Consider the following 26,699-nt stretch of genomic DNA (forward strand, 5'->3'; position numbering starts at 1 on the left):
ATCTTTTGTAAGGGTAAGCTAAGATGACATTTTTTTGGGGTCTATCCCTTTATTATCTAGGCTATTAGCTTTCTCCTTGCATTCATTCTTTCATTTGTTGTGTTAAAATAAAACTTATAGGCTATTTTAACTTGAATCTTATATCAATATGATTTTTGCTCTGGAACAAAAAGGACCATCAACTGCCCACTTAGACCATTTTACTGTCTATGCTTAGACCCATGGCTCAGACCGGAAGAAATCATGTGACCGACATGTAAAGCGACCAATCACTGTTCGCTTTTAAAACTACTGTTCGTTTTTAGGGGCGGGTAAATCTGAAATCGCTGATAATAATAATGGCTCAAGAGTCTCCGCGAAACGTTGACCAGGCTAAACCGAAGAAAGTGGAAAATGGCTGCTTGGTTTGTGGTAGGGACTTCTATCCAAACAAATGTAATAAGCATCGACTCTATCACGGACACAAGTCTGAAAACAAAGCGGAATATACGGTTGTGTTGGAGGAATTAGTTGGCAAACTTCAGGACACGACTCTGGCCGTCTGCGGCATATGCAGAACTCTCTTATTAAGGTACGACCGCGTGTCCAAAGACGCAGAGAGAATAAAATGGCTCATTAAGGATACGTGGAAGAAGATGAGAGAGAAACGATGTGCGGAGTCAACTCCTTCACTGGAAGTGAAGAGACGACGAGAACTGATGGACACAGCAGCATATGATGAAGACAACAACATTGCATCCATCCCCCTACATTCCACGGACAGCGCTGCAGCAGCAAAGGTAACGTTCATTAACTGATCTCTGGAAACACTACGACCTATGATCACTAGTATTTTAGGACAAAATATTATCTGCTTTAAATTAGACTATTTTGAATTTTCTTGGTTGTTTTGTTTTGTTTTATCTGACGCCATATAAAACCCAAACGCCTTAAAAAATGCTAAGAAAGAAAACTTTCTGGAAATATTCCTACAAAACGTCGTAGTAAATTATTGCGTGAAGAAATAAAAACTTTATTATTAGCAGCTACATGTTCTAAATTACGTGCGTTTTTTTGTTGTGTTTTTTTTTCGATGTTTCGTGTTTTCAACAAACTGAACTAGGATAATTATTAGTAAATACCCTTAAATTCACAATGAGCTCGCATATTAATCACACTGTGAGAATCAAAGTATGAGAATGGTGTTGTCCCTGTGATTATCGCATGATCTTTACATGTTGACTGGGATGGCAAATAACCTATGATCTAAAATAATTGCTAAATCTGTTTTGATCAGGTTCTTTGACCCAAAGTCTAATTTTTTAGATATACAGGAGCTGAAAACAGACAGTTTCATATTAACCTGTTCTGTTGATTTCTTCCAGGAGAAACTCAAAACTGCATTAAAACCACTGCAGGCAAGGCTGAGAATAATTCAGGAGTTTCAAAAGACTTCACTTCAAACTGCAGAACATATTAAGGTAAGTATTTACTATGGTATAAAGTTGTGAAGCACCCCATCTTTGTAAAATGTATGTTTATGTTAGAATATAGTCATTCATCCATCCAAAATGTCAATGGTTTCAGTTTCAGGCTCAATACACAGAGAAATTGATCAAGGACGAGTTTTTGAAACTTCGCCAAAGTTTATGTAATGAAGAGGTGGCCAGGAAAAATGCACTGAAGGAGGAAGAAGAGCAAAAGAGTCAGATGATGAGGAAGAAAATTGAGGAGATGAGCAGAGAGTTGTCATCTCTTTCTGCCACAATCACAGCTATAGAGGAGGAGATGAACGCTGAAGATGCTTTATTCCTACAAGTATTAAGCATGTTTATTTACTTAACGAAAAGGCAAATTTGCCCTTTTTTTAAAAAAGTGTTAATTTATTTATTCTGTATTTCTGTTATTACAGAACTATGAGGCCACTATGAAAAGGTTTGTATTGTTTTTTTTTTGTTTTTTTTTTTTTCCTTTTTTGTCTCTATTGTCCTGAGCTCAAACCTACAGCATCACTGACTCCTGAACGGTTTCCCAGAGTTTCCCAGTGTAGACTGCCGGATCCAGAGAACATTTCTGGAGTGCTGATCAATATGCCAAAACACCTGAGTAACCTGAAGTTCACTGTGTTACAGAAGATGCAGAAAAGTGTTGAATACAGTGAGTACAGAAGGACACAATGAATTCAGCTTCATAATAAGAGTCATTTGTCTTGATTCGTGTCTGTGTCTTTCTCTTGCTTCAGCTCCTGTGACCTTTGACCCCAACACTGCACACTGTAATCTCATCCTGTCTGATGATCTGACCAGTGTGACATACAGCGATGAGGAACAGACACTTCCTGACAATCCAGAGAGATTCGACATGTTTGCGTGTGTTCTTGGCTCAGAGGGCTTTGACTCAGGGTCTCACTGCTGGGATGTTGAGGTCGGAGACAGTACGGGCTGGTTCCTCGGAGTGATGAATGAATCCGCTCAAAGGAGGAATAAAATATTCTCAAGGAGTGGAGTCTGGCTGGTGGGGCATTTCTGTGGTGAATATAAAGCACATGTACCACCACAATCACCAACTCTCCTCCCGGTGAAAGAGAAACTGCAGAGGATCAGAGTTCATCTGGACTGGGAGAGTGGAAAACTGTCATTCTCTGACCCTCTTACTGAAACACACATATACTCTTTTACACACACATTTACTGAAAGATTATTTCCATTTTTCGGTGTTGGCTGTAATATTTCTCCTCTTCTCATCTTACCGGTAAATTTCTCAGTAAAAAAAGACTCACTTTAGATCTTAGAAGTTTTATGTAATGCCTAATTTTATTTTAATTTCTTTTTTTTTTTTCATTTAATTGATTGTGCTGTTTATGATGTATGTCATATAAATAATTATTGTACAGGGCCGTTAAAGCTTGAATCTGATTGGTTTATGAACATTCTAAGGTGTGCAATTAAGGAGACGCACAAAGTAGTTCAGGGCAGGTCGCATTACATGTGTATATCACTTTTCCAAATGATTTTAGTTATTTCAGAGATCTTTTCAGCCTATAACTGCAAAATAACCAAAAACTACAATGACACTAACCAAGCAAATAAACACTGTAAACAATAGGATAAAAAATTACAAATGATTTCCATGTTTTCTTTTTTTTTTTCCACATAATCTCATTTTATTTTGCATTTATTATTATTTATTATGAAAAAGCACATATTCCTGCTCTCTGTTCCTCTCAAATGCACTCACATTCAGTACGGACACACACTCGCACAGAAATGTTGTCAGCGCTGCTCTGGCAATTTTATCAGTAAAATAGTTTAACAACTTAAAAGTTGCATGATATTTCTCACAAATGGTGTAATAACTGCACTGTTACAACGACATTGACAAAAACCTGACAAATGTCTTGAAATACATCTGAACAATGTTTTGAGGTGTGATAACCATAGTATAAGCGGAAAAATTGACTCCTAGCAGTTAAATTACTAGAATGCACCCAATGTTTAACAGCCACTATTAAAAGACTATTCAAAGTTTCTCAATATATTTTTATTTCATTTTTTTGTTTTTTCGAACAAGTTTCACAATACAGTGAAGTATTAGGTGGAGTATTCCTTTTCACATTGTGCATGAGAAAGGGAAAGTCAATCATTTTTCATAGATTGTAATTATCTTAAACAAAATCACATGTACCAACACCTTAGTGCACCAACACCTCACACCAAATGTTTGAAGGTCCAGTGCCTCAAGATTCAAACAGAGAACTGCTTGTGATACATATTGCTTAAGTTGTTTTTTGCGTGTATGTGTGTGTGTGTGTGTGTGTGTGTGTGTTTGCACGCAAATTGATATGCAATACATCTCATTCAGGTTATTTGAATCAGATTTGACCTCTAATTATATCTATTAGAATGATAACAGTTTTTAACACCAGTTGACTGAAATTCCTTGATTATCATTTGTGATTTTTTTTTTAATGATTTTATATTAATATTGCTGTGACAGTGTAGTTATGTTATCTAGAACTATTTAAATAGTTTTTACTAATTGAAATATATATATATATATATATATATATATATATATATAAAGCTATATAGAAATATAAATATATATTTATTAACAATATTTCAGAAACTTAAACTAAACACAAAAAGTACTATAATAGTATATAAATAATATTAAAGTAAAGCTGACTCGCAGAGAGTCATTTCTTGATAATGAAACATTAGAGCACTTAACATTATTTTATATTCAGCAGAAAAATGTCCATGCCTTTTTTTTAGATTTTATTCATCCAGACTTTCGATAACTGTAGACACCTTGAATAATCGGCAGCATTCCAGTTAAAAAACACGATTGCATTTTTCAGATTTACTACATTACAATTTACAGAAATGACTGATTAATGTGTTTCAAGCTATAACTTGTTACACGCTATATGTGAAAGTCCATCTCCTTGGTCTTACTGCCACAACGTTTCTTTTCCCACTTCTGCCTCGTTTCCATCTCACTTTGTCTCCGTGGAGATCTGCAGTAGAGGGGTGCTGATCTCGCTGGATTGATAACTGCTGGTGACTTTCAGCAGGCAGCTGAGCAGCATGTCTTTGGCCCGTGCCGTCTCCATGTTCTGTTCACGGCTCAGCTGGAGGGTCATTTGGTCCAGGCTGGTCTGCAGTAGCTCAGAGGCCATGACCGGCCTTGTCGCCGTGGGTCCCTCGGTCAGGTACTCCCTGTACAGCTCCAGAAGCTTCTGTTCCAGGTAGCCGTTGAGTTGTGAGTTAGAGAGGGGCCGGCCGAACTGCAGAAGAGAGGGCCGTTCACGTCCGCTCTCTTCCCTCCAGCGCCTCGAGCCCCTGAACTCATGGACAAGAGGAGGGAGAAGGGAGGGTGAGGGGACATCTCCAGACAGAAGAAAGGGCCCAGCCTGGGGGTCCTGAATGTGATTGCCCTGTACATCCCCTGCACTGGGGCTGAGCGGCAACACCTGGCCACCAGCAATGTGTAAATCGTTGTAATGCTGAAAGATGCTGTGGCAGCTCGAAGGCACTAAAAATGCCTCTGCTTCTGTGGTGTCTGCCTGCCTGGGGATATCCACACTTAGGGCGGGTTGCCGTCCTGCCGCAGGGGCGGTAGACGGAAGGTGAGCTTCGCTCTGCTGGGTCTTTGTTCGTGTCGTAGCGTGAGTCTCTTGAGGTGAGAGGACAGGGGTTTGTGCTGAGAGGGGATAAGTCAGCGGAGACGATGATGGTGCTGGGACTGTGTCACATGTAGGAGGATTTACACACTCGGGTTCAGCTTCGAACGCCAAACACCACAGCTTACCTTCACACAGCATCTACAGTACACATACACAGAAGTTAAAGTGGACATCAGTTCACACTAAACCGTTTAGAAAAGGAGTCTCAAACTCTGAGATATAAAATTGTTTGGGGTCAGTAAAGAAATAAATTCATACTTTTATTGAGCAGGGATGCATTAAATTGATCAAAAGTGACAGTAAAGACTTTTACATCGTTACAAAAAATATTCTTAAATAAATGATGTTCTTTTGAGATTTCTATTCATCATTCTCATATTAGAATGAATTCTGAAGGATCATGTGACATTGAAGACTGGAGTAACGATGCAGAAAATTCAGTTTTGACATCACAGAAATAAATTGCATTTTAAATTGTAATAATATTTCAAAATGTATTTATGTGGTCAAATAAAAAAAATCTTACAGATCCCAAAAGTTTTGAACAGTAGTGCATACTTAAAAAAAAAATAAATGTAATTAAAACATGCACAATATAAACTAAAACTATACTAAAATGTATTTAAGGATAAACTATTAACACTTGAGGGGCCATATGAAAAGTCAAAGTCATGGGCCAGTAGTTTGAGACCCCAACAACCATGTAATATTATTGTCCACCTCACATCACCCAGATTACCCCAGATAGAAAGTTCCTTAAAGCTTACCTTTCCTACTAAAGAATCTCTGGCTATTGAGCTGAGGTTCTGTGTGGTTCTGTCTCCGAGTCTCTGCAGTATTTAAGCTCTGCTGTGTTCTTCAGTTTTATGCTCCAGTAAGGGAGGAAGTGAAAGTGTTGTGTAAATTTGGAACCACATTATGCATTTATTTAACATGCCTCTTGTCATGAAACAAGCTTTTCACAGTCAAAGTTCTGTTTGAATTTATGAAATGTGCTATAAGCCATGCATGACCATGTTAAGTGTGTTTCCACAGGATCTCAGAGGAGCACAACCAACTGTCTTCTCTGTGTTCCCCCTAGATTTGTCTATTTTAGGAAGAGGGGGTTGTGGGTAATTTCCCTAATGGAGAGTATATTACCTTTAAATATATAAAACATAAAAGCTATAGCAGTTAGATTTTTTTCTTCTGTTGAATAATAATAAAAAAAACTCTACTGATAAGAGATGGACCATGGTCCTGTTGTGAGTGTTTATTGGCACATTGTTGAAATTTTTTTCTATTAAACTCTCACACTTCATGCAGCTGTTATATGTTGCAGTTTCATTAGAAATGAAAACTAATGTCTATTCGGTCTCAATGTTAGCACCTGCAGCTATTAGGATTCTTGTGTAACAGTTAATCTTCATTTCCTCATTGAAACCAAATCAAATTCCAGGGTAATTGAAACCAATTGTGTCACATGTAGATTGAACTCACCTCTAGCGGTGGTTAATCTCCGAAAGGGTTGGTGACAAAATTCTGCATCACCTACATTCATTATTCATGTGATCATTTCTCACAATAGTATATGCACTTAACATATAAGGAACAAAAAACATATTGCTTGTTTTTAGAGTAATGTCTGTGAATTAATACGTATTACTTTTAGATAGTCAGTCAAATTTTCTGCCATTATAAGGTGTATAGAGTGCCATGCCATTGTATGAGTTCATAATTGGTTTACTATTGTACTTTCAAACAACCCACCCAAAAACAGCATGTAAAAAGCAAAAAACAACTGGTACTGTAGCTTTACATGTCGTTTCCAGTCTTAGTGGGTGGTTCTTGACCAGAATAATGCAGTATAACTGTATGCTAAGATGTTAACATTTTTTTTAAACAACCCATTTCATTAAAAGGGTCAGAAAAAGGGTTAAACATGTGATGAATGGTTAAAAATGACTTTATAATAGGGGGAAAAAATAATAAACTCCCAGTCTCCGGTGACCACACAGCTCCCAGAATCAACCTAATACCTCACCAGAAACTTTAGCCGTCCTGTCGTAGTGGCTCTAGCTCAAGTGTCTGACTCATTAGCTGAATATGAACACACCATGTAAAGTTGCTGCTTTAAGTTTTTAAGTACAATCAACTTGGATGTTTAAGTCATTTCAACTTAAATTACAGTGACTTGAAACAATTGAGTTGAGTCTTGTATAACTAATCTTTTTTAAGTTAAGTTTTTTTAAAGTAAATTGCTTAACTTATATTGATGAGTTAAAGCAATCTAAAAACCCATGTTGCCGTGCAATTGAATATAATTTCATTTAATGTCTTAAATGTTCCAATTTATAGGATAGCAGAAAAGAAAATAATTTCAAACTGTAATTTAGTGGATATTTTAAGCGATTTACATTGGCAACACTCCACCCACAATGCCCTAAAAATTAAGCGAAAACATTTAATTTCATTAGTTCATGTATTTATTTATAGCATAAATAAACACAACAGATGTTGACCACTGTGTGCTTTACAGGCAAAGGTCCAGGAAACATGAAAGGAAGAGCAAAAAAACAAAAACAAAAAAAAAACATATTAATTGAAATGCCCGGTCAAAAGATAAAACTTCTGCTTAAATGTAAACTAAAGAGGAAATGGATCTCAAGTAGTTTACAGAGAAGCTATGCCGCCTAGGACCGACAACTGCAAAAGCACGATGACGATTCCGGACCGATCCCCTCTCGACTTAAATCGTGAATGTGGCTGGGATTATAACTGCTTGTGTGGACCATAGACACATAGGCTACCAGGTACGTTCAAAGTTAAAAGTTCAGATAAGTAAGAGGGTGCAAGACCATTTAAAGCTATGGTATACAAATTCAAAGATTGTTCATTATTAATATCCTCGTTTAGATGCTGGTTATGGCTATATAGGCTAGTACAATCCTAACAATATGAAAAGAAAAAATAATGAAAAAAAATCCATTCACTCTATTGGCTGTACAGCCGCAGAGAAGTTGACCAATGTAAGCTGCCCGGCAGGACAGCTTGCATTGGACAACTGCTCTCATCCAATCACAGCTCCACTTGAAACTCCGCCTGGCGCTCGTGTCTCCAACCCAACCCAACCACACCCGAACCCGCCCCCTCCTTCCGCGAGCAAGCAACTGACAGACAGTCTATGGTAGCTAGCTTAGTCAGAACAGCCATGGATAAAAATATAAACGTCAGCAGCAAGCGGCCCCTGCTTGCTTCTGCTGTAAAGTTTGGACGAAAGAGAAAGTCTGTTGAAGAAAGAGCAGAGATTTAAAAAAATTGTAACAACGGACTCTTAAGTAGGATAAATGTAGGGTCCACCATTGACCGTTGGAGGATGCAGGGAGATCTGAGACTGAAAACCGACGCTGACACGCTGACTTTTTGTTGAGCAGGTAAACATTTATTTATACTTTTATGGTGTAATGTGTTACATAAATAGCTTGTTATCAGTTTGATAACTTGCTCATGCTATGAATGTTAGCCGTTTAGCATCGCCTATCACGGGTCAATATTTGTTGAAGTCCTTTCAACAGCGGGTTTCTGTTCAAGCCGATCGGAATTTGAACAAGATGCGTTGTGTGCTGCAATAACAATTACTGAAAACGAATCGGTTACCTAACGTAACCTCGGTTCTCTCTAGATGAGGGAACGAGTATTGCGTAAGCTAGCTTACGCTACGGGAAAGATTCATCTTTGCTGAGAAGTTGAAGCCAAAAAATTATTCCCTAATTTTGTAATCATTTTCAACGCAGTCTCTTCTGAGGCAGACCATGAGTGGGCTAGCTAGCGGCTCATTGGTTCGCTCAGAGAGAATGCACGAACCTATGGGAGAGCGGCGCTGAGTCCGCGCCCAATGAGCGGACGGCGCTCGCTCACTGCGTCACAGCCCGCCAAAAGGGGCGTGGCTACAGTGTATAAAGGTCGCTCTCCCAGCTAGTTCGTCGATTCTGTAGCATGAAGCGAAACGCTAGTGGCGCAAACACGGCCGGGAACGCAATACTCGTTCCATCAGCTAGAGAGAACCGGGGTTACGTTAGGTAACCGATTCGTTCTCTTACGAGAGGTTCTCTCGTATTGCGTAAGCTAGATTACGCTACGGGAACACCTGATCAACGCCGTGCGCGCTAAGTAACCACTAAGCATCCCAGGGGGGAAACACCAGGGGAATCTTTAAGTGGATGAAGATAATAAGGCGGCCAGCATAGCGGCCGTTATCATCTAGTGCAAAACGCCCTAAGGCGGCCGGCGAAGCGGGCCGTGATGTGTAATGCATAAGCACATAGGGGAACACAAGGGGTGAGCCGGTTGTGATAGAACTCCCAATAGTGCGGCTTTCTATAGAAGAGCTGTGAGTACTAGACCGCCAGAATTTTAGCCTGTAAGGCTGGAACTTCCAAGTTATAAAATCTGACAAAAGTGGAGGGGGAGGCCCATCCCGCAGCCACGCAAATGTCGTGATTGGAAATTCCGCAGGACCATGCCCACGATGAGGCCATGCCTCTGGTGGAATGAGCCCTGATGCCCAGAGGGCAAGGCAGGTCTTTAGCGGCATAAGCAGAGGCAATCGCGTCTACTATCCACCTGGATAGAGTCTGTTTCGAGGCGGCTAATCCCTTGGTGCGGCCACCGAACGACACAAACAGCTGCTCTGAGCGTCTGAACGCGGCAACGCGTGTAGTATACACTCTGAGAGCCCGAACCGGGCAGAGGCGGTCAGCGTCACGTTCGCTATCGGATGCAGGCAGCGCCGATAGAGAGATCACTTGAGCCCTGAAAGGGGTACCAATCGCTTTCGGAACATAACCGTGTCTAGGTTTCAGAATGACTATGGGGAACCAGAAAATAACGGCCGTAAAACCCCGACTCGGTCATAGATGGCGGGACTCTCTCTATAGCGCCCTTCTGCAGTAGCTTGGCTATTTCTAAGCGAAGCGTGTTCATAGCAGCCGGGCTGACAATGGATTCGAGCCGCACGCGCGAGCGTGGCGGGCGGCGACGAAACTGTAATCGATAGCCATTCTTTATGCTTAAAACCCACGGGGAGATGCCGGGGATGGCTTCCCACGCTTCGAAGCGAGCGGCTGAATGGCGATTTCGCCCTGATTGCTGCACATAGCGGGCTGGACACTGGGTGTGGGCGCGCTTATAATGTGGAAGGCAACGGGACTTACACTCAGAGAGGAGTTTATGGGCCGTGTGACATAGCGGGCAGAGGGGGGACACGCGCACGGGCTCGTGGGCGTGCTTATGTTCTCTGCTACTGGAGCGGATAGAACTCGCTCCGCGAGAATGGGCTCTGTGAAAGACCCTGGGCATATGGTGCTTGTGTGTGTAAGTGAGCACATGCTTGTGGGCACATTTTTTACACTTGAGGCTTTTATGCTTTTTGTGAACTCTCTGGGTAGCCGTGAAAACGGCTTTTAGTCGCTTTCTTTTTACGCGGCGAAGTGAGAGGCGGCGCGGGAGCGGTTTTGACTGCCTGCAGTCGAGCCCGCAGGGAAGATAGAGGCAGGTCCTCGCAGTGGTCGCATCCTCCGTTGGCGAGTGCGAGCTCTGCGTGTTCCACTCCGAAACAGAGAACGCAGATGGGGTGGCGGTCTCCTTCCTCGAGTGAAGAGCAGCAAGAGCCACAGGAAATTCGAGGCATTTTTAAAAAGACGCTCGGCTTTTTTAGGGAATGGAATAAAAGGATACGCGTCGGATGGCGCTAGCTTGCTGGGCGGCTGAAAGTGGCAGACGGCCGGCTTCCTCAGAGTCCGGAGCTCGTTAGAAGGTGCCCTCTCGACGACGGCGGCGGCGGCGGCGGCGGCGGCGGCGGCTTCTTCCCATGACAGCGGATGCGTGTAGCTCGCTGAATGAAAAAGAATCAACGAACTAGCTTGGAGAGCGACCTTTATACACTGTAGCCACGCCCCTTTTGACGCCGCTCATAGGTTCGTGCATTCTCTCTGAGCGAACCAATGAGCCGCTAGCTAGCCCGCTCATGGTCTGCCTCAGAAGAGACTGCGTTGACAATGATTACAAAATTAGGGAATAATTTTTTGGCTTCAACTTCTCAGCAAAGATGAATCTTTCCCGTAGCGTAAGCTAGCTTACGCAATACGAGAGAACCTCTCGTAAGAGAACCTTAGCATACTAGTAGTATTATACTAATGGTGGTGGGAGTTTAGAACATTTCATATGCTGCTAATCTTGCGTTAACGTGAACTCAAAAGTGAGTTAGATCAGGGATCAGGTAGCACAGAGGGGTGTGTGTGTGTGTGTGTGTGTGTGTGTGTGGAGGGATGGGATGAGTTTTTACCGTCCCAGGCTTTCTCGACCGATTTTTAACATCGTATACCATAGCTTTAAGGATTTGAAAACAAACAACAATTTAAAATCGACTCTGACGCACCGGCAACCAGTTAAGAGACCAGTTAAGATCTTATTATTAATCCACATACATTAATTGTGATTAAATAATTTATGCATAAGATACATGTAATGTTATCCAACGCATCATAAAGCTAACTGTGATGGCCAGCACATGTGTGTAGCCCAATATGTCCAAGGTTGGTTCATTATTAATTTGTTAGTGTAGTGTTACTACTGCGCACTGTTGCCATGGCTGTGTTAGAAACCATGTCTTCTTCACGGCTGAGAAATGGTCATCACCATCGCTTGTAATGTGTCCTTTATGCGCTTGGCTCAAAACTGGAGTTCAGCACCATGGACAAGATCAACCAACAAACTCTTTAATCTGAATTTCACGAAGAAGATATAAAGTAGCCTATAAGTTTTCGCGCAAAGTGCTCAGTGAAGATGGATATAAAGAAACAGAGCAGGCTGTCATCATTAGTCCTACAATGATTAAATAGAGCCCGATTACTAAACAAGCAAGCTAATAAATCGTTTATTTTACTAATTTTACGCTACTATCAGGGGCACAATGATGATAGAACCGTGTGCTTTGAACCAGCATCATTTCAATCGCCAGCCCGGATATTTAACCACTAACGTTAAACGAGAGCACCCCGACACCAACTGTGATGTTTAAGAAAATCAACGCAGTTTTCCGTCCGAACCATCTTGGGCCTCGCTCACGGGATAGGTTCAGGTCCAATGAGGATTACCACAGCGCGTGCACCGTGAAACTGGTTCGGAGCACGTCGATGCTCGTGGTCGGGGAGAGCAGTCGCGCGCAGCAGGACTCCACACTGAAGAGGAGCGTGAGCGCCGTGAGTGTCCATTCCAGCACGGCCCTGTACTACTACCAGAGTCGAGAAGATCGAGTATGGCTCTATTCCCAGAACCAGAACTGCTTAGAGTACTTACAGGAACTGGTCGCGCTCAGGCGTCAGTACACCAAGAGCATCAATGACCTCAACAACAGCGAGCGGAAAGAAACCGCGTCCCGCAAGAAGAACCCCGCACCTCGGCCACCGCAAAACAGAGCTGCACAGGTGAGATGCAACATGGCAATATGTATACTGTATGTTGAGTAAAGTAGTGAACGTTATTAGAGGGCAAAATAAGGTCAATTGTAAAATAATCTATAGCCTACGTGTTCTTCATTTTTTCACCTGCGTTAAAATAGGAAGATGCATTTTTTTTTTAAAGTTCAATCTTAGTGTGCAATATTTAGTTTAAGATATTCATAATATAACCATGAGAAGGTTTAATATTCCGAATAGGCCTATTTTAATACAGTAGGGATTAGGAGAATATTGTTCCTGCTTTGCAGTTCCCTAAAATGTGTGTGAATGCTATAGGTTTAATTTAGTAAGGAAAATCTTTAATAATTCAGTGTGAAAAGTGGGATTGTGTGAACAAGCTTTCTAATTTTAAGGAGGTCCAGTAGTTTTAGTTTGATCCTTTATCAGTAGTTCTAAGAATAACAACAACCCCGAAGAAACCTGAACCAGCAATGTAACTTAATACACATCTTTTGTATTCCAAAGACTTCACGGCCTGAGCCTTCTGCTCCACCAATCCCAAATGAGGAAGACACTCTCCAGTTCTTTGACGCAGTCATTGCAAGCTGTGACCCAGAACCCAATCGAAAACCACATGTGGACAACGGGCATGCAGATGTGGACTTCATAGGTGTGTATGGAACTTTACATTCAAATTCTAGAATATTCTAAAGGACTCTAAAGGCAGCATGGAAGATGGAGTTGCGGGATGTTTTACTTTATAGATCTTAATAGAAAGTATATTTTACTTTTATTTTGTACTTTGTGAACCTTCAGGAAACATCAAAAATTAAAGTTTTTTTTCCCTTAATGGTTCAGCCATCTGTTTTTTTTTTTTTTTTTTTTTTTTTTTTTTAATTGTTTCATGTCTTATTCTGATCCTCCTCCAATTTTAATGTTTTCTAGTGGCAACCAGTACCAGTGAACATGACCTTCACTCAAACTGGGTGCTTCGGGACCCTCGCCGAATCTCCATGACGGAATCACAGCCCAAGAATTCAGATATTAGTCATGGGCAAGCAGCCCAGCGGAAGGGACACATGGGAAGCACATGCAGTAGGAGATGTCTGCAACGAAACCCTATCCACCTGCCAAAAGTGGTAGAGAGTGCCTTTCAGACTCTGCGTTTCAAACCCAAGCTCAAGAAGAAAGACTAGCTGCCTAATCAACACTGTTATTCCACTGCTTGAGCCCAGAGGACAACTGAAAGCTCACTGTTGTGTGATCAAAAAGTTGGGCCTGGAAGAGGACATGAGCTCTGTGACATGTCAGTGCTTACTCACTGCCCAAGCTTCATAAATAATCCACAGCAGATTAGAATCTCTTTTTCAGTAGCCTCCATAGCAAACACTTAAGGCAATCAGCAGAGCGTGACCATCCAGCTTGAAGTGGAACAATCGTCCTACGCACTGATTCCAGACAGAGCAACTGGAATTTCCTTATCACAATTACTCAGATCTGAGGATCACCTATCTGATGAACCAGTCAGAGCTCAAGGCAGGAGCTCCACCAGGAGTGTGTTCAGAGTCAGACAATATGAATGATCCATAACAAATCATTTACCAGCTATTTACTGCCTAGTTACGATAGGTGAGAAGACTTTATTAGCCAAATGCAAAAAAAAACATGACAACTAAGACAACATTAAAACTAAAACTTTTTTTTACTGTAGTCTTTGTTGTATGACATCCCTCAAACTGGTATGTGTTTTTCGTCGGTAGGTTTGTACGTTCATTTTTTATGATTGTTTATGATGATTTGTGACTATCTGCAAGTATATCAATTACCTGGAAAAGAATGATAAATCATGTTAACTACATGAACTAGTTTAACTTATGTATTTCTACTATTGAGACTTTTTTTTAGCATTAAAACCTATAAAGAGGAACTAAACACCTGTGTTTGAATCCAGAGCTAAATAGGTCAGGTTTCTTTTTTTGAAAAAAGGAAGCAGGAATCGGGTATTACCCTTTCAGACTATAAAAACTAAACTCAAAATACCAACACCAAACCAGGTGCAATGAGTGTTTATCAATAATAGAGAATAAAGTTCAAGGAAGTTAATAGCATACAACTGAAGTTATCCAACAGTATGGGGCAAAGAAGAATGTAAATACACTACTGTTTAAATTTCTGGGGTTAGTAAGATTTTTTTTAAATAATTTAATGCTACATTTTGAATGGAATTAGATTTGATCAAAAGTGACAAAGGTTAAATTATTACAACAAATAGCTATTTCAAATAACTGCTGTTATTTTGAACTTTTTATTCTTTAAAAAATTCTGAAAAACCACAAAAATATTTAGCAGCACAACTGTTTTCAACACCGAGAATATGAAAAAGATCTTTAGCAGCAAATCAGTGTATTATAAGGATCATGTGACACTGAAGACTGGAGTAATGGCTGCTAAAAATTCTGATTTGCATTACATGAATTTTAAAAATATATTAAAATGTAAAACAGTTGTTTTACATTGTAATACTTTTCCCACTATATTATGGTTCACTTTATTATTTTTTTTCTGATCAAATAAACAGTCTTAGAGAGGATAAGAGACTTTCAAATACATAAATCTTACCGACCACAAACTTTTGAACTGTATTGTGTATCAGTATCATATATCATATTGTATATCACTGCAAATGGTGAAAAGAAAAAAAGGAGCATACTTTATTTTCTAATGACTTTATTAACAAAAATGTTTTGACACTCACACTAACACTCAGTTCTTCTCTTGTTTGACTTTGGGACTGAAGAATGTTGCCAAGCTCTTCATTCCAGTTTTGTCTACTTTGGCAAGACTCTTCTGAGCTGCAGTCATCTTCTTTGGTGGCTGAGATAACATAGACCATATTTAAAATATTACAATTATCAAAACTGTAGCACAGTAGCTAAACATAATCAGAAAACATACATTTACAATCAATAATATTTAAAGCATGACCTGCTGAATGATTGTTTTCAGGCATAGACAGAGAGAAAAAGATAGTTTTGCAGTAGTGCATCCTTCATTTTCTTTCAATGTTTGCATCATTAATCCAATCACCACATTGTTTGTTATTCTAACTCACTTTTCGTGCAAAATCAGCACTGTTGAACTTGGTGTAGTCTTCTCCGGCCTCTACTGGCTTATCTGACAGTTTCCGTTTCTATCAAATGCAAGACAGCAGTCAGAAAAACCAGGCCACCAAAATATCTTTTTGAATCAAAGTGAACTGCTACACCCGCTCCACTAACTGCATTCAGAAATAAAGCATTTAGAATGCTTCTTGAAGCAGTGACAAAAGCTGAGTTTGAGAAGAAATAGAATCCAGAAAACAAATCACAACACAATTACAAGCAGATATGGTTAACATTGCATAAAATCAGGTAAAGCGAGACCAAACAGACATAATTTAAATATTAAAATTCAAGCATGGCGGTGACATGAAAATATTTGGGATTTCAAGCAGTAAGATTACCTACCTTAGAAGGTGGCTCGGTCTCTTTAGGGCTGGATATCTCTGGCAACCTTGTAACATGAGAGACTAAATGTGACTATGGATATTGGATAACAAGGTAAAAATGTGAGTGACAGTCTGGCAATGTTGTTTGTAAGGTTATGTGAATGATGAGTGCATGAAAACACATGTTTGTGTACATACTGCAAATACTTGAGGAGATCTTTGCTCAGGTCTTCACTAATGTACTCTGATATGAGACCATGTGCGTAACGGAGGTAGTCCTCTAAAAGGATAACAAATACCATTACTTTAGCAACACAATGCATACAACCAATCCTGTTTACCACTATTTATTCATCCTTTTTTACCTTCAGTAGCATCTTCCTGTTTGACTCTGACAAATGTGCTGGACTTCACTCCTCCACCCACAGATATGTTGCTCTTTTTGAGCGCGCTTACTGTCTGCTGAACCTGAAAGAATTTTTCAAAATTCCTTTCAAATAGCGTTAAGGTTAGGATTACAATTTTTATTATCGAAATTAGGGCTGTCAGAAATGATTATTTTGGTAATCGAGTAATCAGTCGATTATTTTGACGAGTAATTGAGTAATCAGATATTTTTGTGGTAATAAAAATAGACCTAAGCCTTTAAAATGACTCAAAATACATGCAGCAATAATATTTGTCAAAAGCAAGTGAAAATATGGTTTTATAGAACAAAATAATCCTCTTATAAATGCTGCAGATGCTAATTTCTTGAAAAAGAATGTGGACATCGAAACATGCAAACTCAGAGCGAGGGTTTAAACTTTTATTTTGAAATAGCGATGAAGAGTTTGCATATTTAGAAACATATTGATGTATTGTCCTGTATTGGCTTACAAAAAAAAAATATATATATATATATATATATTTATTGAACCAAATCGCAGTCTTTGTGAATTCAAAACTGGCACTATGCTAAAGTTTTACATTGTGTAGCCTGTAATGGGGTTTTATATCATAACAATTAAAAATTGCTTAAACCTTTTTCTTAAGCCACTCCAAGGTCTTCTCATGGTTATATCTGTGAAACTTCTGACCACCACCCTCTGAAAAACATGATTCAATGTATATATGTGTCACACAATTTGGACATCATACTGTATCTGTAGATGATCTGGCACTATACATGCCTACAGACTCGCACACCTTTCTCATCCGCCACATGATGAAGGGAAGCTAGTCCCTGTTTGCATTGCAGAAGTCTTGTACATTCAGGGTAATCCTCATCCATCACAATCTGCTTCACCGGTTGGAACTTTCCCTACGCAAAGAGTGCTGGCATTACACGTGAAGCTCATGTGAACAACAGACTGATTTGGCCCAGTCCCAATATCCGCACTTGCGCCCTTGTGCCCCTCAATGTGCGTTCTCGCTAAGGGGTGCAAGACTGTAGGATGTCCCGATCCTCTAATAGTGTACTCCAGGGGTGATCATAAGGGCATTTAATGCACCCCTTTTGCAAGTGCGCATCAGACCTCACTTTGCTATGGGATATTACCCAGAATCCCTTGTATACTTGTGGCATTACGGGAGCGGAAACCGGGAAGATAAAGGAAGCCTGTGTGGTTAAGTGTTTTTCAAGGCCGCAAAATTTTTAAATATTAGTGGTATTGTGTCACAAATTTAGTTTTAAGAGTTTTTCAGTTGAGAATAGGGTTCTTTAAAGCTCAAATCTGTGTTTTATTTATAAAGATAGCAGCTATTTAAAAATTCCAAAATAAGAGTTCCAGGTGATCACCGGGCGCTCAGCGCTCATGTACCCCACCTAGAACAGCCTTACCTCGGCTAGGTGAATTCTGACGTGTCTAGTGGTTAAACATGAGCTATAAATCGGCTTGTGTATATCTAACGGACGATCTTTGGTCTCATTAATCTATTTTTTACCTGGCAAATCGATTTGGCTGAGGGCAAAGTTAAGTATTAAGGCTATTTAACTGTATTGTTGTAACGTTAGCCTGTTGATTTATGTTTGATTGAATCTTTTAACTTTCTTTATTTCTTGACTTTTATAGCTTCTTATACTTTTTAGGCTACTTATACTTTAATTATAGCTATTATTGATCAATAAAACTGAAATTTAACAAAAAGAGACAGGGTTATGTCATTTTATTTCATATAGCCTATGTACGACTATTTTAATAAATAGCCTATATATAATATTATCACCAACACGTCATATATTTTTTCATCTATGGGATGGGAACAATTTCATGTATCAATTTCCATAATAGCATTTCGAAATCGCTCCACTAAGTGCACTTTCAACAGGTGTCCACTTCAAGGAAGATCTTAGGGCGTAGTGTGTGGGTATTGGGACAGTCACAGGGCCTTACTATTGGCGCTTTTCCACTGCATAGTACCCCTAGATAGTTCGGATCGCTTTTCGTTTCCACCGCAGTAGTACCCCTTCAAAGTGTGTGGGACTGATCGTTATTTGCACGCGCCTCTACTGCCATGACATCATCTTAAAGCGCCACATTTTCAAACCCACAACACAGGAACAATGGAGACTATCGAGGGGATGGTGCTCCTGATTCTCGGTATGTGGTTGTTTTTAACTGTTAGACGGAAAAATGTGTTTAAAATGAGGCTGATGGCAGCAAAACAAAAATACTGCTAAAAAAGTGTCTCGTGTCTTGTGTCGCAAATCCAATGACGCTAGTAGTGACGCAGGGAATGACGATTCTGTCTGACCAATCAGTGATCTGCACACGTCACATTTTAGTACCGGTACGGTACGCTTGGAACCTCAACAGACCAGGTACCATTTAAAGCGACCTGAAGCGAACCGTACTGTACCGTACCATGCAGTGGAAAAGCACCACAAGTGAGACGTACCGAACCGAACCGTACCGTACTATGCAGTGGAAAAGCGCCTTATCATATTGCATGTCAACTAATCGTTTACCTCGGTGGCGACACTGCTAATGTATGGCAAAAGCAGAAATAAAGGATCAATGGAAGTCACATACAGCAGTCTACCATCTGAGGACACAGGAATAGAAGAGCTGTTAGTTCACTTAAATAGCATCAGCAATTTACTAGACAAAGTATGTTGAATGGATAGTTCACTTTCTATAAGGTGAGCTTACCTCTTTGCACGGTCTGTCCAATAAACCAAGATCGAAAGTCTTCAGAAAAGGCTTTAACTTCATAAACACTGACATCACCACGGCTAAATAGGTACAGCGAAGAACTTCCTGCACAATGACAGAACTGTCAGTCAGTTTTAGTTTATTTAGCTGATAGACAGGATGACTAAATAAAGTTATATATCCACTAAACTGTAAGTTGCAGTTGATTAAGTTTCTGTAACACTAAAAGCCACCTGTGGCAGGATTCTTGAGTTTGATGAAGGATGGATCACTGTCTTCACTGGATCTGTCTGTGTTCAGTGCTGAATCTGAAAGTAAAGGAGGGGTCAGCACATGCCACAAAACTCAATTAAATATGGATTTGTAAACTGAATAACAGAACTGCATGTAGATTTAGGTGGGCTATAAGGGTAACTTACACTCCTGCCAACGTTGATATTAATAATGAACTTTTTTATACAATAATAAAGTCACAGACAGTAAAAAAAAAAGAAAAGAAAAAAAGATGTGCAATGAAAACTGTATACAACTTTTCTCAAAGTACAAGTGTGAACTTAGCATGGAACACAGTGTAAATTTTGTAAATGTACCTGGAGCAATGACAACCCAGCTGTCGTTGTCGGTTTGCGCAGAGCGTTTCTTTTTAGTGGTCATTTCAAGGATTGAGTTAAAACGTTAAACTGTAACAACCAGTTTTCAGATAGCTAACGTTATGTATAATGTAAATGCGCAAGACCAGTGAGTAATGCTGTGCCTCTATAAAAATGGCGGCAAATATCTGTGTACAGTTCAAATAGGTGTGTGAAACATACAAGATTTATGTTTCATAAATATAACATAATAGCCTGGCTGTGCAGAATTTCATATTTCTCAAAAGTAAGTAAATAAAAACATTATTCTAAATGTCTAACAACTGTAAAGACAGAACAACACCTCATTTGAAATTGCGTTTACACAGCCACCCCTCTCTCAAAATGGTACAGTCTTCCAGAATTCCTTAAAGACGTAGTAGCACGTATTTAACCACCATTTCTCGATAATCTTCAAATGGGCTCTATGCACGGCGTTATTTCCGGTGAAGCATTAGGGATGCTCGATAACTTCCGCCGATCATAGAGTCCAATGCAATACCGAGAATTTATATTGAATTTTATACTCCATGGTTATACTAATGAAACGTTAGTCACAAAAACAGATAAAACAGACACCCCTCGTTGTGTTTATGCTTCTTTTTAAAATTACATTAAATAAACATAACTATATATAAAATTACATCTAAACGTATGTACGTTTCGTTTCAAAGACGGGAGGACAGTAAATATTGAAGACTCTGCCATAATCCCGTTTTCTCCGGTTTTCCTCCGCTTTAATCTACACAACCGGAAATAGACGAGCATCCTTACGTCAAATGCGGAACTTATGCGTGCATATAGCCCATATTTCGTAATTATTTTGTATTATATAATTTGTAATATGCTATTACAATTTATAATTTATGTAATATAGCCTTAAAGTTACTAAATTGTATAAATGCATAATTTTACCGTTTGTAGTGGAACAAAACAGAAGACAAAAAATGTTTATGTAAAAAGAACATAAATTAATGTGTTTAACTTTGCCACAAAACTAAAAAAAAAAAAAAAAAAAAATATGGACTGGTTTAGATTAAACTGAAAGGGGTCATAGCACTTCCATATTGTTGTCCATACTGTTTGTTTAACTGTTTCTATTGTTCTCATTTGTAAGTGGCTTTGGATAAAAGCGTCTGCTAAATGTAAATGTAAAATGTACTTTGGGTACAGCCTTCTGGTTGTTCCGTGTAAACTATTACAATTTAAAATGTTTTATAAATGTTTAGAAACTTCAATTAAATTAGTAAATAAAGAAATTAGTGACAATATAATGTCATGGTTTGACATGAATATCAAATTATTATTTTTTTTAAAGATAAAACAGTTTGTTTCTACATTATTTAAAGTCAGGTAGGAGGTGTGACATGGGTTGAAAACCCTTTAGCATAGGCTATACCACCTTTTGTATCAGTCAAAAATGACCAGCCTTTTAAAAATTGCTATAAATCGCTCGTTATGCAATATTTTCACCAAATATTGGATTCAATCTTTCCGTCAACTTGTTTTGTTTCAGTTAGGACAACTAGGTTGTGTATTTATTTTTGGAACTGATTGATCATAGTTTTTGCTCCTCAGTTTTGGGTGAAAAAATGTTTTATGTGTGGATACTTTTGTCTATATTCATCAATGGATAAAATTGCACTGTTTATCCCTCTAGTGTGCTTTAATGATTAACCAGAAAGTTTGTTTTAAAATGCTTTTATTTTGTACCAAATGGCTGTCACACTTATGGTGTTTCGGTGTTTCCAGGCAAAAAATGACTTTAGCCTTAAAAAATAGCTTATTTTAGCCTATCAAATTGTTTTATTTCAATTAGTTTTTAACTGATTTGTATAGGCCTCATTGATCTGAGGATAAAGTTAATCTCTGTGAAAAAGAAAGCCTTTGATAGTCTATTAAAATAGTGTACATCTGTGCACAGTAGTGCTATATGCATGTATCCACACATTCGCAGGTCACAAGCCTTTATCTTTGCAAGCATTCAAGTACATGTGAACATAAACAGGATGAACATGCTACACTAAGATTCTCTTATTTTCCGTCTCCCCCAATGGATGGTCATTTTTGACCAATATAAGCTCAGATCAATGAGGCCTACAATCAATCAGTTAAAACATAATACAAAACCTGTGCTAACTATAAGACAACAAAGTGACAAAAAATAGGGGGTCATAAAAAAGAACAAAAATTCTCAACAAAAGAAAATTGGAGAAGCAGTGATACGCTGGGTGAGTAAACCCATGCAGTAGCCTAAGTTTTAGTCCAATGTGATAATGTTAGCATTTTCGAGGTAAAGAAACTCATCACCTGATCAAAATTACCTGAAAATAACATGGGAGTTAATCCATATTTCAAAATTTAACTTTTAATATAAACAATAAATTTCAGCACAAAAGATCAAAACTCAAACTAAACATAGGCCTACCAACCTCTACAAAATGTATGTTTCTAGTCACCTCAAGATGGCGCCAGTATCTTGAAAATGCATTATGTAACTCCCTCAGGCAGAATTCACCTACATCACTGCTGACTATCTGCTGGAAAAAGGTATAGACATTGTTTCAAAAAATCATAATTATCTTATTCTCACGTCTTCTCAGTCACATTGAACTGGCTACATATTTTAATAAAATATCAGGACAGGAATTAAATGAAATTGGTAAAAGTAAAATACTTTACAACAAATCAAATGCTAAAAACAGAACAGAGATACTGTTTACACAATGTCAATATAACCAAGTGCGAGTGACCGAGTGTGTTACAGTAGGGTGATATCAGGTAAAATGGGCCATCAGGTAAAATGGGCCATTTAAGGTTTGGGGGTCCCAGCTTCTCTGGAATTTAAAGCCAATGACTGCAAAGGATTTCAAACTGTTGTCATAACTGTGCTTGACAAATAACAGGTGATAAGATTGGTTTATGGTTGCTATGGTGGGCGGGGGAATAATTCAAATCGAGACTACACCAAAAAGCTGCATGGTAAGTAGCCTGGCATACCAAATTGCACTGAACTATTATAAGGATGATACATCAATAAAAAAACAAACATGCTCATAAAAAAACTATGCATACTGTCTGTCTCGATGGCATTAATCAGAAATAATGTTGTTAGTTTGGTATATAAACATATTTTTTGTAAAAGTGATGTTTTTCTTGGCGGCCCAATTTACCTTAACCCACTAAGGTAAAATGGGCAACATGGTTTCAGCTAAAATGGGCCATCATCTTTGACACACAGACACACACACACACACACACACACACACACACACAAATAGACACAGACTCAGACACAGATACACACAGATAGAGACTCAGACACACAGACTGACACACAGACACAGAGACTCAGACAGGCTCAATTTTAATTTTCAAATTGAAATCAGACTGAGACAGACACACAGATACAGACACACAGACTCAGACACAGACTCAGACACAGGAACTCAGACTCAGACATACCGACTCAGACACAAAGACTCAGACACACAGACTCATACACAGACACACAGACTCAGACAGACACAGAGACTCAGACACAGAGACTCAGACACAGAGACTCAGACACAGAGACTCAGACCCACAAACTCAGCCACACAGACTTAGACAGAGACAGACACACAGACTCAGACACACAGACTCAGACACACAGACTCAGACATACCAACTCAGACACAGGAACTCAGACTCAGACATACCGACTCAGACACACAGACTCAGACACACAGACTCAGACAGACACAGAGACTCAGACACACAGACTCAGCCACACAGACTTAGACAGAGACAGACACACAGACTCAGACACACAGACTCAGACACACAGACTCAGACACAGGAACTCAGACTCAGACATACCGACTCAGACACAGGAACTCAGACTCAGACATACCGACTCAGACACAGAAACTCAGACTCAGACATACCGACTCAGACACAGGAACTCAGACTCAGACACACAGACTCAGACAGACACAGAGACTCAGACACACAGACTCAGCCACACAGACTTAGACAGAGACAGACACACAGACTCAGACACAGGAACTCAGACTCAGACACAGAAACTCAGACTCAGACATACCGACTCAGACACAGGAACTCAGACTCAGACACACAGACTCAGACAGACACAGAGACTCAGACACACAGACTCAGCCACACAGACTTAGACAGAGACAGACACACAGACTCAGACACAGGAACTCAGACTCAGACACAGAAACTCAGACTCAGACATACCGACTCAGACACAGGAACTCAGACTCAGACACACAGACTCAGACAGACACAGAGACTCAGACACACAGACTCAGCCACACAGACTTAGACAGAGACAGACACACAGACTCAGACACAGGAACTCAGACTCAGACATACCGACTCAGACACAGGAACTCAGACTCAGACATACCGACTCAGACACACAGACTCAGACACAGACTCAGACACAGACACAAAGACTCAGACACAGACACACAGACTCAGACACAGACACACAGACTCAGACACATACACACAGACTCAGACACACAGACACAGACACACAGACTCAGACACACAGACTCAGACACAGACTCAGACACACAGACAGACACAAACAACGCACGCACACACTGACAGACACACAGACAGACACACACACACACACGCACAAATTTTTGTTTTTAAATGGCACATATGAACTATGTTTGTTTAATTTGGCTGTATAAGAAATTGTGTTTAAATATAATTGATGATAAATTGCTATTTCCCTTTGCAATTTGACTGGCCCATTTTACCTGAACAGCCGGCCCATTTTACCTGAAAGGGCTCATGCAAAAAAACTCGGCACTTCTGATGTTTCAGGAACTGTAGGGCCTAAATAATTTTATTTTATTACAAAATTTCAACACAGATGTATCAAAAACAGTCATAATTAATCATAAAAACACATGGATACTGCATATATGGTATTGTATTATTGTCCCAAACAATTTACCAAAAAGTGGCCCAATTTAGCTGATATCACCCTATGTGTTTGAGAACTGTCCATGAGACAATCTCTCTTTTATTTATTTTTTCCCCATTTGGTTTTCAGGATCTTAGAACACCTTTTTTTTAAATTGAAATATAGTAATACATTACACTAGTAAACAGAAAGTTTAAAATAATCTACCTACATGTATTCGTATTCATGTTAACATGTCACTTGGTCAGAATGTGACTCAACTTAGCATTTCTAATGATTCCCTCTTTTCATGTCTCACTTTATATTGTGAGAGCAAAGGAATTGTGTCTTTTTACATGTTTGTCACTCATTAAAATAACTAACCAAGACATGCTCTGACACAATGGGTATGCATTCATGTGTTGCAGGTTGAGAATCAGGGACCCCCTGTTCTGCCATAAGTCTGGTATTCAGGTCAGCAAGGTCTGCTGAGCAAGGACATAATAGGGAAATTAGCAATCGAAGAAGAAAAGAGAACTTTATTGTATACAGCAAAGTCAGTTGTCATGTTATGCTCCAATCATTTTTAATCAAAAGGTCCATCACCATCAGTTTAGTTTTGAAAATGTTTAATTTTAGCACCAAATGATTTCTTAATATTCTAAAATATGCTGATTACCATGTATTTGACAACAATAATCTGACTATAAGATGCTCTAGTGAAGGTAGATTGTTCCCTCTCAGCACTGCTCATTTATATTTCTTCCACAGTCACCTGTTGAGAAACTTCATTTGTGTTGTAGGCTAAGAGAGGCAGACAACGTAATCTGGTTGGAAAAAGTCATGTACACACAGTGATATATTTCCAGCTCAGACTCGTTCTCCACATCTGACTTGTTGCTCTGTTTTATAAACTGGTTGATGGAGGCGCAGATCAGAATAACGATTGTTATTTTGCATCTGAGCCTTGCCTCCTCCCACACACATGCAAAATTAAGCAAACAGCAAACCCATCTCGCATTTTATAGGGGACTTGTTTTTAGTTTTGTTCTTGCATATGGCGAACACTCGGGAGGAAAATGCATAGGCTACACCATGCTGTGCAATCTTATCGTGTAATGTGTGGATTAGGCTATGTAAACTGGTCCATCTGAATCTATAGCAATTTTAGTACAATGGGCATACTAAAGATGCAATGCATAAAATGACCAATCCTCGTTCATTTTCATTTTCGACGATGAAAATATCGTGTTTTGACATTAAGGTTTGATGAGTCAAAGAGAGCGCAATCTATCAGATAACATCTACGTTTTCACTAATTGGTCGTAAAAAAATACTATTATAATGCTTGTTTTAGTTTCAGTGTAAAATGTAATCGTGAAGGTAACTGATAGCCTATCACGCCTAATGAAAAAGTCTGAGGCTTCCGTGATAATAAAATCAAATTAATTTTGTTAATATAGCCTAATTAAGGCTATTGTGTAATGACATAAAGTAAGAACGCTGGCTATAGGCTATAAACTGTGTGCTATTTTACAAAATGTAGCCTATAGGCCTATTTAAATCACGTAATCCGCGTTTTTAAATAAGCAGCTTTACAAAATGGATGTGGTGATGGATTTATGCATTTTCATACATGAAAATTGTTTGTTCAAAATTTTTAATTTTCATATTTTTAAACTATAGTAGCTAGTAGCCTGAATGGAGAACACAAACAAATTCGTTAGCCAGTCGTACTACATGCTTTGTTTGGTTGATATGGGCTAAATTAATTAGTCGAATTAATTAATTCGTTGTTCTACATTTTCATTTGTTCGTTTGCGTTGTTGAAATCCGATAAATATGCTTTTCTTTAGTAGAGAGACTATTTTATTGCTTTTAAACTTTTCTGTGCAATTTTTCATGTT

At 39.1% G+C, this 26,699-nt stretch overlaps 4 protein-coding genes across 5 annotated transcripts; 2 read left to right on the plus strand and 2 right to left on the minus strand.

The window, feature by feature from the left end:
* The first annotated feature begins 301 nt into the window (after positions 1-301).
* On the plus strand, positions 302-3,515 carry LOC120467246 (nuclear factor 7, brain). Its single transcript, XM_039656065.2, has 6 exons — positions 302-779; positions 1,365-1,460; positions 1,567-1,797; positions 1,892-1,914; positions 2,015-2,136; positions 2,222-3,515. The coding sequence occupies exons 1-6, from the start codon at positions 339-341 to the stop codon at positions 2,761-2,763; spliced, it is 1,455 nt and encodes a 484-aa protein (XP_039511999.2). The 5' UTR covers positions 302-338; the 3' UTR covers positions 2,764-3,515.
* A 552-nt stretch (positions 3,516-4,067) lies between these two features.
* LOC120467247 (TLR adapter interacting with SLC15A4 on the lysosome) lies at positions 4,068-6,039 on the minus strand. The gene is made up of 2 exons (XM_039656066.2): positions 5,938-6,039; positions 4,068-5,308 (listed from the first exon to the last, which is right to left on the minus strand). The coding sequence occupies exon 2, from the start codon at positions 5,306-5,308 to the stop codon at positions 4,481-4,483; it is 828 nt and encodes a 275-aa protein (XP_039512000.2). The 5' UTR covers positions 5,938-6,039; the 3' UTR covers positions 4,068-4,480.
* Positions 6,040-11,766: 5,727 nt separating this feature from the next.
* On the plus strand, positions 11,767-14,518 carry c9h13orf42 (chromosome 9 C13orf42 homolog). The gene is made up of 3 exons (XM_039656104.2): positions 11,767-12,633; positions 13,132-13,276; positions 13,552-14,518. Exons 1-3 carry the CDS (start codon positions 12,220-12,222, stop codon positions 13,800-13,802), a joined length of 810 nt encoding a protein of 269 aa, XP_039512038.2. The 5' UTR covers positions 11,767-12,219; the 3' UTR covers positions 13,803-14,518.
* Positions 14,519-15,316: 798 nt separating this feature from the next.
* Positions 15,317-20,190, minus strand: rnaseh2b (ribonuclease H2, subunit B). Of its 2 annotated transcripts, XM_039656102.2 has the most exons (11): positions 19,821-20,187; positions 19,464-19,538; positions 19,228-19,335; positions 19,044-19,120; positions 17,282-17,396; positions 17,117-17,181; positions 16,459-16,561; positions 16,292-16,373; positions 16,113-16,158; positions 15,719-15,796; positions 15,317-15,480 (listed from the first exon to the last, which is right to left on the minus strand). In XM_039656102.2, the coding sequence occupies exons 1-11, from the start codon at positions 19,882-19,884 to the stop codon at positions 15,370-15,372; spliced, it is 924 nt and encodes a 307-aa protein (XP_039512036.2). In that variant the 5' UTR covers positions 19,885-20,187; the 3' UTR covers positions 15,317-15,369. The 2 variants fall into 2 exon arrangements, with proteins under 2 accessions (XP_039512036.2, XP_039512037.2); XM_039656103.2 differs by lacking the exon at positions 15,719-15,796 and having other exon boundaries at positions 19,821-20,190.
* Positions 20,191-26,699: the final 6,509 nt, after the last annotated feature.

This window comes from Pimephales promelas, chromosome 7, assembly GCF_988280905.1.
Source record: "Pimephales promelas chromosome 7, fPimPro1.hap1.1, whole genome shotgun sequence".
Classification (NCBI taxonomy): Eukaryota; Metazoa; Chordata; class Actinopteri; order Cypriniformes; family Leuciscidae; genus Pimephales; species Pimephales promelas.